The sequence below is a fragment of the Taudactylus pleione genome, unplaced genomic scaffold (assembly GCF_031769625.1).
Source record: "Taudactylus pleione unplaced genomic scaffold, aTauple2 ptg000086l, whole genome shotgun sequence".
In the NCBI taxonomy this organism is placed as follows: Eukaryota; Metazoa; Chordata; class Amphibia; order Anura; family Myobatrachidae; genus Taudactylus; species Taudactylus pleione.
In genome coordinates this window covers 32,130,420-32,143,911 of record NW_028284488.1, presented here as the reverse complement: position 1 = coordinate 32,143,911, position 13,492 = coordinate 32,130,420, and the positions used below count along the sequence as shown (strand labels likewise).

General features: G+C 36.9%; 1 protein-coding gene across 4 annotated transcripts in view; it reads left to right on the top strand.

Moving 5' to 3' along the window:
* The window catches only part of PHTF2 (putative homeodomain transcription factor 2), a 173,303-nt gene extending 161,963 nt beyond the window's left edge, over positions 1-11,340 (top strand). For all 4 annotated transcript variants that reach the window (XM_088468818.1, XM_088468816.1, XM_088468817.1 and 1 more), the window contains 4 exons: positions 2,169-2,324; positions 3,563-3,658; positions 4,541-4,666; positions 5,180-11,340. In XM_088468818.1, the coding sequence (XP_088324944.1) occupies positions 2,169-2,324; positions 3,563-3,658; positions 4,541-4,666; positions 5,180-5,200 (399 nt within the window). In that variant the 3' untranslated portion in view covers positions 5,201-11,340. The remainder of the gene's footprint in view (positions 1-2,168; positions 2,325-3,562; positions 3,659-4,540; positions 4,667-5,179) is intronic.
* Positions 11,341-13,492: the final 2,152 nt, after the last annotated feature.

Sequence of the window (13,492 nt, the reverse complement as noted above, 5' to 3'; positions counted from 1 at the left end):
ATTCCACTCGGTCCATGGGACCATTGTGGGCGTTAAGACAGAGGGCGACTCTGCTGAACAGGTCTGCAAGGCAGCCACCTGGTCTTCCGTGAGTACATTCATAAAGTTCTATGCTTTTGATACATATGCCTCCCAGGATGCTTCCTTAGGGCGGTGGATTCTCCTATCTTCTCAAGAGCGTCCCCATCCCTAAGGGAACTGCTTTAGGACGTCCCAAGGTAATTCCTATTGAACCCGAAGAAGAAATACAGAATTATGGTATAACATACCTTTTGATAATTCTTTTCTTTGAGGTCCAAAGGGTCCACATGGCGCCCACCCTGACGCACCTGGCCTCAGATGGGATCTGTTCCTAAGCTTTTTTTTTACAGATTCCCTCTTCGCTTGTTGGGATTTTCCTGTGTACATGACACTTCCTTCTTTACTCTCTTGCTGCAAGGCTTGATTACATACTGAATGTCTGTGGCTGGGGGCGGGGTATATAGGGGGGAGGACCAGTGCATGCTGGGCGCTCCAAAGCTTTGCTGTTTGGTGCATTGGATGCTGTCCAACTATATATCCCAAGGTAATTCCTGTGGAACCTATGGACCTCGAAGAAAAAGAATTATCAAAAGGTATGTTACATTTTATTTGGTGACAAATGCCTAGTCTGTTTTCACTGTCCTGGAAACCAAGTGTTACCGTACATACACAAGACTTGCACTGCAAAATGCATTAAATCCCAAAATGTTGTTAAAGCATGAGTGTCAAATGCACTGCTTAGTCTTTCATACAGATCTGTTAAAAAGCAAACTTATACTGAGCACTTCCTCCCCACCTCATGACACACTGCTGAAGCCCCTTCTCAATGGCACAGTCCTACTGTAAGTGGATCTAATAGAAGTTGAATTGCAGAGCATGTCAGGTGCCTTGCTGTAAAATCTCTGGTTCTGCCCCTATAAATTATCAGTAATCTGCAGTGCACATAGATCATATTTACTGCCTTGGAACATTGCTGTCAAGATAACAAACTAACTTTTCACTGGAGCAAAACTCATAAGAACACCCTTCCCCTTTAGAATGTAAGCTCTTATGAGCAGGGCCCTCTACCCTCTTGTGCTTCTCCTTACTTTGCTTTCATCTACTTCATACTCCCCACTAGGGCACCTAACACTTGGTTGCTTAAGCCCTGCTGCTTATCTGGGTGTTGTGGTCGCTAATGTAGCAATATATATTATCCATGTCCCTTGTTCTTCATTCTATTGTATTGTACTGTAAGTCTTTGGTCACCTATTTGTTTATATAGTTTGTAAGGCGCTGCGGAACACTTGTGGCGCCATATAAATAAATGATGATACTAATAATTATCTTGCAGCAATCCATGCAGTTTGCTTGTTGTGTATGCAGTGCTTTTGATTAAACTGCAATGAATATTGTTTATCTGTGAGTCTGTAATTAGATTCGCTGTGTTTAACTAGGTTGACCCATAAACTGTTAGTTGTAATATTTTGTTCAACGTGTGTGACCTTCACTGAATAAACTGTTGTCCTCATTGAGATTAGTTAATTTGGCTATATGAATTTGTCCCTGTGTCGAACAGTGTTCAGTTTATTAAGAAATTATTCTATTATAATTGGCTTGTGCATCAAAGTTAATGGAAATGCTCCTTCATTTTATTTTGAATCGAGCTGTAAAAGGAGTCTGGCTTTCCTGCAGTTGTACTGATTTTAGAACCTCTGTGTTTGTAATACAGTACATCTATAATTTGAAGCTGAATGGAAGACTTGGAGTCTGCTGTACAATTCAGTTTATTTGTGTATGTATAAAATCATATATTTAGGCTTCATTGATTCTTGAAACACTGTTAACTTGTTCCCAGGAAAAAAATTATATATGCTATAGCAGGGGTCAACGTAGTGCTAAAGCATCAGCCTGCCATCTAGTGAGCAACAATTAATAGCGATAGATAGATGGCTACAATTAAAAAATGTCTTGTGGAAAGGGTTGCTTTTCCTAGTCATTGCGAATGGTTAGGTGTGTGCTATAGACCATGTACAAAGTGCAACAATGCAAGTGAAAACAAGATACAAAGTAGATTAAAAACTTCTAACTAAAATGTCCTAGTTAAATGACAATTGTGTTTTTGTTTTTTTCATTTTCAAATGCAATGTATTTTGATTTTTTAATAGCTTCTTCATATCCATGAAACCTTTCTGGATTGTCACTACAATTGGGAACTAGTCATCTGGTGCATTTCATTAACACTTTTTTTATTGAGATTTGTTACACTTGGATCGGAAACCAGCAAAAAATATAGCAATACCTCAATATTGTTGACTGAACAGGTGAGCAAACGTTTTTACTCGGTATGTTCTTAAATTATCTTATGTGCCAATCAAATTGTGGTGCTAACTCATTTACAATAAGTCTTTCCAGGGTTGCATATTGCAGCATTTGATACTGTAATTATATACTGCAACTTAGATTTTAACCTCTCGTACCAGATATGCTACGATTAGAAAATAAAAATATTCCATACCAATTTACAGATACATTTATTAAAACTACCAAGCAATTTACAGATCAGCACATGGTGCCGTTAACCATTGGTTAATAATTTATGTAAGAACAATCTCCCGTGTTGGTATATGTATCGTAATTACTAAATAAATTATTCCAGATGTGATCAGTACAACTAACCATAAGCATCTATTTACACACTGATGATTATTTATTTTATATAAGGATTACCTATAGAAAATCTGCTGCTCAGTAACATCATTGGCCTCTTATGTTAACTTTTTTTTTTTTAATTAGAGCAGTCATATGTATTAGAAAGTTGGTTTATATGTTTGCATGTGTAGTTTTTTGTTTTGTTTAATTCTCTGTAGACAGGAAAGGTGACTGTTTTGCTCTTGTTTTTTTAAAGAGTGATGACATTTCTCCAGGATTAGGCACTGTGTAACATGATGCTTGCTATACTGTGGTTGTAGTTTAGGTATAGTGAGCATGAATAAGAGAAGTAATATCTGTAATTCTATCGTTCTGAGTGAGATGTGTTTAGCTCCGTACACACTAGACGATATTTTTAACGATTTTGCTGATTCCGATGCATCGGAAAGTCAAATCGTCAAGTGTGTACGAAGTATGCACGCTCCCGCGGCGGCGTCCTTCGCATCTTCAGTCTTTTCTACATGCAGCTCAATCTGACTATTTTGTTAACGATTTGCTGCAAATCTTGCAGTGTGTACACACTACTGGATGACTAGGCGATATATTAACATTATATAGTTAATGATCTAACCACCAAATGACGCATGATATATCATTTGGTACATTACACAGTGTGTATGCACTAGATCATTTGTCTGGGAGTTCAAGGGAAATCTAGCCGACCATCACATCATTTGCAAATCGTCTAGTGCATACCCAGTTTTAGTCTGTATATGCTAAGAGTTTAACTCTACTTAAAAATATAAACTAATATAAACAATGTCCTCTGTAGTATGTGGATAGAAGCTAATGTATTACAATGGCACGAATGTGTATTGACACCATGTAAAGCATTTTGTGTATTCCATAGATTAATTTGTACTTAAAAATGGAGAAGAAACCGAACAAGAAGGAAGAGCTGACACTTGTCAACAATGTCTTAAAATTAGCTACTAAGTTGTTGAAAGTAAGTGATCTATTTACAATTTGCACAAGTAGTTCATACTAGATTGCAAGCTCTATCACCAGTGGGGCCCTCCCTCCTGTTTATCATGTATCTATAATAATAATACTGATTTCCTCTACAATCTCTGCCAATACAAACATGATGAAGCAGGTTACAGATTGATTGTGTCTCTGGTACTTTTAGCAATTTGTTTTTTTCCTTCACTTGGTGGAATGGCTCTTACAGATCAGATGACCCTCGAGTAAGCAATGAGCTTGGGTTTTGAATTGTGCTCCAAACCTGCAGTCATAGAAGTCTATGGAGAGGGAAGACTAAGTTATGAGAACAATGTATAAAAGTGATACATTAGTTGATAGATACATGTTAAAAAGGTACAAAACTTGCAGTATAAATAAACAAAACAAAAAAAATGTGCAATTGCTGCTTTAATAGTAAGATGCTCATTGCTCCCTTGCATGTTAGTACACTGTAATACAATTAATTGCTATCTGAGATGAAAGACATTGCCAGCTATTAGAATTCCAGGACTAAACATTTACAGACTGCAGTAGTGTTTTTTAATTTACATTGGTTAATTCAGTTTCATACAGAAAAGGTTCTTGGTGTCCCGAAAGTTGCACTGGTCTTCCTTTGTGTCCGAAATTAATGTTTGGAGAGAATGGGTTTTTACTAGCAGTCCTCAATAAATGTGTTGATATTATATTGCAAGTCTATGATCTTATGGTCATGGTTTATTTATACAATGAAAATTGTTGTTCAGTTGAGTTATTAATGGATTTGCTATGATAAGATTTGATATGATAATTGGAAAGTTAAACTAATTTACTGTTGCTTTCAAATACTCTGTTTATTAAACTATTTTCTGTTTGTTTTCTCTTTAAGGAACTTGACAACCCCTTTAGGTTATATGGTCTCACAATGAATCCTCTCCTTTACAATATCACCCAGGTAGTCATCCTGTCTGCCGTGTCTGGTGTTATTAGTGATCTGCTGGGATTTAATCTCAAGGTGAGCTTTCCTTGTTATAGTAGGACAGTGTCGCTAATAGTTTTTTCACAATAACCCATAAACACAAACTGTTTTATTTGTTATATGGCTTTGTGGGCATTAGCACATAATCATGGATTTTTAGAATGTTCAGACAGAATTATCTGTATTGTAAAAATCATTTAATATATGCATTTCACACTTTCTATAGTCAAGATAGAAATTCTCCATGTGAAGCCCAAACTGAGTCTTAATTTGTGCAATCATATGTATGCAAACAAAAACATTTGTCATACAAAAGTGAAGTGTGCTTTAATTGTTTTTTTCCCATTTGTTTCAATGATAAAATATTTGTATATTGAAGAGCAAATTGCTGCCCATTCAATTTCTTAAATAAACATAAGCACGCACAACATATACAGTACATTGTATAAGTATTTCCTTTAAGCATTAACAATCTTATGGCTTCAGTTTTGGGGCTTTATGGTTTTATTACTTATTTGTGAATCTTGCTTATATGCCTTTTCATTCTAGTTATGGAAGATCAAATCCTAATGCTGAACAGAGGGATTTTTCTACCAGTTCTCTGGAGCAAGATTACCATTTTTCTGACAAGATATAAGCTGCCTCACAGCGGTTACTGCGCTTGTGTTCACAAGCCGAGGCCTGTGGCAAGACATGTTTTTCAAAACTGAAGTGTTTACGTGTGACTGACTTGTGCAATTTCTTTATTTATTTTACCTTGTCAGTGTTCATTTTTATTTTTTATTTTTATTTTTTTTTACTATTTTAGCTTTGACCTGTCTAGGGTGTCTGAGCATCCTCAGTACATTAGGGGAAGGCAAGCACATACTTTGCTGTACATGATCTATCAACCAGTGGGGAGGCATACATTTGCCTAATCCCTAGGTTGTTTTATTTTATTTTTTTTTAAAACAATTTTGAAAGTGTCTCTCATGATGGTATGTGTGGTTATAAAGTGGCAGGGATAGATTAGAAAAAAGGAGGGTAAAAGAAGTAATTAGACATTTATAAGTCTTCACTTCAGAAGGGTACAGCCTCCAAACTCCAGTGTTCCTTAGAATGATTTTGTCTGTTTGTAGAGCTAAAAACTGCTTATTGTTGTCCTTAGGCCAGGGTATATTCAAATATGAAGAACTTGTTCAACTCCAACAGAATCCCTGTTGTTGAATTTTGAAATGCATCCATGAAAAGTAAATGGATGTCCTCAACAAGAAATTCTAATTTATGGTTAATATTAACTAACAAAATGGTTACAATGATTTGTTTTAATGGCATTTTAGGTGTCTTATGGTTAAGACAGTATAAAAAATTGGTTCTAGAACCAAACCCTGGTGCAGTGGTTCAAGGGGAGCAATCACAATGGTCCATTTCTAATATTCATTTACATGTGCTGTTGTGTCATGTAGTCCAGTATCCTAAAGAGTGTCAGGTTAGAAATAAATCATTCATACTTTAAGGAATACATTTTGTTTGTCGAACCACAAAATGTATTTTAGCACATTGTCTTAAGGCTACTACTGGTTCACCACAATGATTGATATTATAATAGATAATTTTAAGAAACTAAATTAACTTTACTATTTAGTTATTACTGTCCTTTTCAGATAATGCATTATGAGCTCAGGGCAACACTTTCGATTTCTAATTAACTGGTCACATGACAGGAAGTGTTTGCGTTGGTTGGTGTCCGTCACTATACAATAACAACTAATGATTATAACAGCTGCCCAAGATCTCGTTTGTAATAAGTAGCAAAAGTTTTTTTTGTTTTTTTTTATACATGTTCTAAAATGTTAAGTTTGAGGCATACTTTATAGTATATATGCATTTGCATTCAGGGAGTCCGTATGTTCTCTACGTTCCACAGTAGACTGAACACTAAGATATATCATCATCTCCGATGTGGCATACAGTGTAGTTGTGTATGTTTTCAGAAACCAATAAACCACATTATATACAGTAAGTTGCCCATACACAGGTCAGTACATCGCCGTAGCTTTGGAAAATTTGTCCATATACAGTTATGGCCAGTTCTTAAATATAAATGCTTGGATGTGACAGGACTCCATTAGATTTGTTCAACTGCCTCCTAACATCTTCCCACGGTGGTTCCAATCAGATGTTGATCATGATTTTGGAGCCCATCATACACTCTGGAATTTGTGACCTTTGTGGTGGCACAGTGGCTTGCATTGCTAATTCACAACGCAGGCATTATGGATTTCCAACTCTGGCCCTGAATGTGTGGCGTGTGTATGTGCTCTCCATGTTGGCAGGGACTGATGTGAATGATTACATATCATCTGTAATGTTTTGAACAGCATGATTGGCTTTATATAAATAAACAATAGGTTCAAAATGTCCAAATCACAGTGTTTTATCTCCTTCTTAAATCTCCAAGCAATTATTAATGTAATCATTTTAGCACCCAAACACGGTTAAGAAGAAATGACATAAAATATACTTTTTTGTAACTGTGTATTATGGCATCTTCTTGACCCAAACACATGGATCAAAATCAGATGTATTTTCAGTACCAGTACACAAAGGTAAGCACATGTGACTGATCTGGTGCTCAGGTCAAGCAATTGAATTATACGAGAGCCAATTACGGTCAGTGGCTCACTGCACAAATTGACTAATTACATTCATCTGCTGTGTATGTGTGGCCAGCATTAATGATTTGACATTCTGATGCAAACAGCAACTTTTGTACAATTATAGTTTGAGTGCACATTATTTGATCATGTATGAAATCTTTAGATTTTTGGTTTTCCTGATCTTAAAAAAAAAAAAAAAAAAGATGCTCAGAACTTGTGATAATCCACCTTGAACCACTTTACAGAGTTAATATTGTATAACAGGTTTAAATGTGCTCCTTAATAAACTGCTAGTATAGCAATAAATGTACATGGCTGCTGCCATGTAGGATTTGTATGTTCTAAAATGTACTTATGACAAGTGTATTTATTAAACACCTTTCCTGTTTGCAGTACTATGGAGTTGCAGATGAGCACCTTTTTATGTTACATTTATATGTATTGTGTTTATTTTAATTGTTTTGTTCTGAACAGTTTTGTTTTATGCTAATAAGGTAGTTATGTCCAATGCCATTTCACAGGTTTGTGTTTTACAATATATAATTGGTGTGTTGCTATTCTAATGCATATCCAAAAAATCATGCAGATAAGCGTTCTAACAAATACATTTCTGTATTTAGGCCTAGAGGTTTTGTTTAAAATATTAGCCTTAGACTGTAGTTTAAAAACAAATTGATATCTATATCTATATTAATCCATTGTCTTATAGAGGTGCTGCCACATATTGTGGACCCTGTCCAACAGTTCCCAGAGCGCAGTTTACCCTAACTGAGCTTTATAATATTAAGCTGACTTGGATAAATGCAGAATCTGTATTTTAAATTTTGCTCCATTATAGATTTCTGTTTTATTTTATTTAAAAAAGAAAATGTGGGTGCCAAAAAAGTAGTGGTAGTTTATATTGTACAGTGTTTCATCTAAATGTCCCCATTTGTAAACGTGAATTTGAGTTTCAGTAAAAGTGTTAATTTTCTGTTCTGCAGTATTGTGTTTAAATATGGGGTCAATTTCTGTAATGATGGTATCAAAAAGCAATAAAAAAGCTAGACATATGAAAGTAGATTTAGGGAGATTACAAAGTAAAGGACTGACAATTTCATACTAACCACAAAAGGTGATACTTTAACATATTATTTAATTGATGGATTTATTGTTGTGTGTGTATATAAATCCTAGTACAAAATACACAGCACAGATGTTAATATAGCTGTGGTGTTTTTATGAAAATAGAGAGGGTCTTTTTTGTTCTTTTTATTGGTTAACTGTAAAAAACCTCAGTTTGTGGCAGTCCTCATACATTATAATGTAATTCACATGTTTATTTTGGCCATATGTCTCTCGCATACTGAGCAATGGGTTAAAAGAAACCCTATAATCCTGTTCTATGTACAGTCTTTATAAAATGTGAATGGCACTTAGCTGTCCTGCCATCTCTTCATGGTTGTAGTGAATCCTGTTTACAACAAACCACCTCTGCTGCATCATAAACGTTCTTGTTTTTTAATTAAACTGCAGATTTAGCTTTAAATGCAATTACAGTGGGAAGAAGACACAGTAGAGGGCCGGAGTTTCATAACAGGCAAATACCATATAAGGTCTGTTTTGCCCATTAAGCCTCTACAATAAAACTTGTAAAAAAAATTGACTTAAATTAAATGAAAAGGGTGCTTGTTCAAGGCAATAATATAAACTTGCTAAGTAAATGTGTATCTATCGCCACATTGTAAACAATCCTATAATTTAATATTTTAAATTGACACTTTTTAAAGGAAATGTATGTTTTATTGGGCACTTTAATCTCTTTACTCTTAACAGATTTATACAAACTAAACAAGGTAGGACAGAGTACTGTTTCCGAAAATTGCCACCTGGGTGAAATGTAGTTGGGTTTAAGAAAAAAGAAAAAGAGCACAAATAGACATTTCCTTTAAGATAAACAAAAAGCTGCACTACCACCAGTGGCATAACTAGGATATTTGAAGCCCGGGGCTAATAAAAAAATGGAGAGCCCCCCCCCCAAGTATATGCAGTTGCCAAAAAAGTGGGCATGCCACTGACCACTGCTGCTCGTCACCCTGGGAACATTCCTTTTCATTCCATATGCACCTTAATGCCCCCAGTAGTAGTTCCCCTCTTGTAATTTCCCCAGTAGCTGTGCCCTTTATACAGTGCTCCCAGTAGTTGTCCCCCGTATGCAGTGCCCCCAGTAGTGCCCCCCCTATGCAGTGCCCCTAGTAGTGGTCTCCCTATGCAGTGCCCCTTACATATATAGGAGAAATACTCGCACCAAAAATAAAAAAACTTGCCTGGATCCTTGCTGCCGTCCGCTTCTCCGTCCTCCCGCTCGGCACTATGGGAGAGACATCATGGCTTCGGCCATGGGTGTAACAGCCAATGAGAGTCTGTCTGACTCTAATTGGCTGCTGAAACAAACTACACCGCCGCCAGGTAGTACGAGTGTACTACCCGGCGCCGGCGTGTTTGTTACTAGTGCAGTCCGCGGATTTAAAGCCACTGTGCTGGACTGCAGCCGGCACCGCTGCCGTTCCGACGGCGTCCAGCTCGACACCCCCCCCCAGGTTATGCCACTGACTACCACCTAAGTCATATATTTACTCTAGCCAGGGCTCTGCTAACTGCTTCTTTCCTCAGGACCCCTTAGTTGTGTAGTACAACAATTTAAATTGTGGTAAAGGGGTTCATTAGCGGGAGTGCCAATCACAAGCAGCCAGCCCTCTATTTTCATCCAGGGCTGTAAGAGTTTAGAAGTCTCAAGAAAAACAGTTGCCAGAGCCTACCTTGGGACTAATCTGAAGGGACATGTTATTACAATCTCTTGCTAGTTGGTAGTGTAGTTTTAAGCAGTTTTTTGTTTATGTAAATAGAAAAATGTAGCAATAAGAAAAAAAACAGGGCTATAAAAAGACCATTTGGGGGCAATTCATTTGTTTAGCTGGCAACTATATTTTTTAAAGCGCCCGATGGAGTAATTCAATTATTGGTCCGTCTGAGCACAATAGGCGCCGGCATTTCTGAGGGTGCGAGCCAAAATGTGCGAGAAACCTATAGTTAGGGCGCCCTTAGCAGGACTTTACGCTAGTTTAGCCGTTTTATCTGTTTAAACCCGTCTAATAGGGTGTGAAGAGAGCAATAATTAATGAGCGCCCAAAACAATGAATTGCGAAACTGGGCGCTCGTTAATTATCGCTGCCCATGCAGCAATTGATTCGTCCCCATTATTTGTTCCAGTAGCTTACAGTTTAGTTTGTATATGAAGGACAGTACTTCTGCCAACCATCTTAACTGTCCTAAAAGGGAATATAAATCACACTTTGGGAAGCAGTTCTTTGTTACTGTTTAACAAAGCTGTGTTGGTTATCTTGTGTATTATTCTGCTTACTCACTGACCTTTCAATAAACACCAGTGACACTGCATTTGGTGGTCAACAAGCACTTTATGTTGGAGGTCAGTGGAGGACATTCTATTCACCACGATGCGATCACTTACTCTAAAAGCAAGTAAATGGAGCAGGCAGTTTTGGAAAAGAAAAACACAACGTAAATGCTTCTTACTACAAATACTAGTTATGGTAGCATGTTCACTTTACATGCTTTTACTAGTGGTTGTTAACACTAGTGCAAGCTTGTAGTCTCAGAACACAGGGTAAGGGCCCTGATAAAGATGGATATAGCTGTACATCTGTGCAAAATATATTATAGATGTAGTGCTCAGATTGTACAAGAGGATTACTTGTGAATATGCACACTCAAACACTGCAACATACATTTTTATATTGTAATTTGTTAATGACCAAAGTACATTGTGTGTAGTGGAAAGAAAAGTTTGACATGCTGATTTTTTTGATGTGCTGAATTTCTTTTATGTGTCTGTAGTAGTCTGATTCTTAAGATAAGCATTTTGTAAAGACATTTTTCAAATTATAGTACAAGCCTTCACAGAACTACATTTTGCACAAAATATATATTTTGAAAAACTAATGTGTGAATAAACCACAAGTTAAGGAATATGCTGTCAGCCTTTGACCTTCAATAAAAACATGATCAAATCCACTTTCATTATGTCATTGTCGCTTATTTATAGTAAACCATTCTTCTGCATAGCTTTAAAATTCCAAATGTTTATGTCCGTCTTTTAATCAGTAACCTGTTTTGGAATAGTAATTTTTTTTCTAATAAAGCGGTCACAAATATTGTGTCCCCCAGTACCAGCCATCTTTTATGTACTGTGGTCAGAGCCATTCTGCCCCGTCAAATCGGCTGAAAATCAAACTGCACATGAGATGTGAGGTGATCCGACCGTTGTGGAGCGTTTTAAGCCATTTATCGGCTAACGCACGTACATACCTATACACAACGGCCCGATAATTGTAAAGATGTTTACCCAGCTTTAATCTCCCCTCTGTTAAATTAACTTGTGTGGGAAGTGCTAACATAAGTTAGGAAAACACATGGGGCACAGGTTAGTGACACACAAGGGGCATAAACTTGTTATCTAGAAGGTTATCTGTTTTCACCACAAATGAAGTTCAAATCTCTTTTGATCAAAAAATGTTGCACTACGGATGTGTTCACATATATCTTACTTCCATGCAAGTTAAACAGCACTTCCAGTCGCGCCATGCCATGGCGTGTCACTGTAGAGATGAGTGTGTTTTCATGCGACTTTTTACTTTCAAGTGGGTCTTATTTGCAAAGTGATGCGAATAGTTGGCACAAACTAAAATATGTGCCATGCTTGTGTTCTGTGTGCAACTGTGGTTATATCTGCATGCAAAATGCTACGTTGGTGTCAGCGGCTGTGACACTGTAAGATAGTATTTCACATGTAGATACACCTGCAGTTGCACATAGAATATAGGCATGCTGCATATCATTTTAATCAGCCGAAGCTGCTTGTGTGTCAATTCACTTGGCTTTGTGAATAAAGACACACTTGAAGGTAGAAAAGATGCTTGGCGCTACTGAGTCGTATGCCATTCACATTTTGTTTAACGCGACTTGTAGTGCACGGAGGTAAGTTGTATGTGGACACATCTGTATATGACGGGAAAGTTGTGATTGCTGGGTATTTCAACACAAATATAGATATGGGGGTTATGTAATAGGTTCTGAGCTGAAAGAACTAGCATGTATTCAGCTAAAACTGCTAAATCTAAAGCGGCAATTAGTTTAAATGCAAAACCAGCCCTATAACTAATTGCTGCTTTAAGTTTTTAGTGTCAAACTCAACAAAAAATCATTTTATATTCTTATATTCCTAATTCAGATTAATCTGTTGTAAAAAGAATGTCATTCTCTGGCCTTGAAAGAATCCTTTATTACAAGATGAAGGGATCAGGTAGCAGTTCACACAGTTGTATGTATTGCGCTGAATCAGATGCCTGGTACAAGCTTCATGATTTGGTCCATAACATAAATAAAGAGAAGACCTCATTCTTTTTTTTTTTTTTTTTTTTTATTTTATGCAGAAAAGGCATTTAAATTATTTAGCCTTTACTGTACAGGAACTAAATGACTTTATTCAATCTCCTCACCCAGGGCACTGGTTAAGGGTATGACCTCAAATAGCATGTAAAACTGTTCTGCAAATATTCTCTGTCCATATCTTTGCTGTAGACCTACTGCCTATGGCAGATCTTATTAGAACAAATCAATATTTTAAAAAAGGCAATGTAGTGGGGGAGGGAAACATATCAACTATATTTGCCAATGATGATTTGCTCAATATTTCCTTCACTCCCAAATCTGTATAAAAACTTTAATTTATGCTCCATATTATTTGGCTATAGAGGAAACTATACTAAATTCAAGGCTTTACCGATTCACATCTCAGAATCAGACAGGCATGTATTGATCCGGAATTGTCCTTGGAAATCGAGAAAATTATGTACTGTATATATCCAGTATTTACAGTATAAAGAAAACTTGCTTTCATGGTTTGGGAGGTTGGGTATACTGAAAATGAATCCTCTCCCCAAGATGCTGTATCTTCTGCAAACTCTACCCATCAAGATTCCCCAGCGATGGTTTTTGGATACTCAGTCCCTCTTTAGAGACTTTGTGTGGGGAGGTAAGAGACCACACCTCAAATTTGACGATGTACAGGACAACACATAGAGAGGGCCTCCGGCTCCCTAACATTCAGGGATATTATCGCTCATATCTCCTCACTAGAATCCTGGAATGGTCGAGAACTGATATA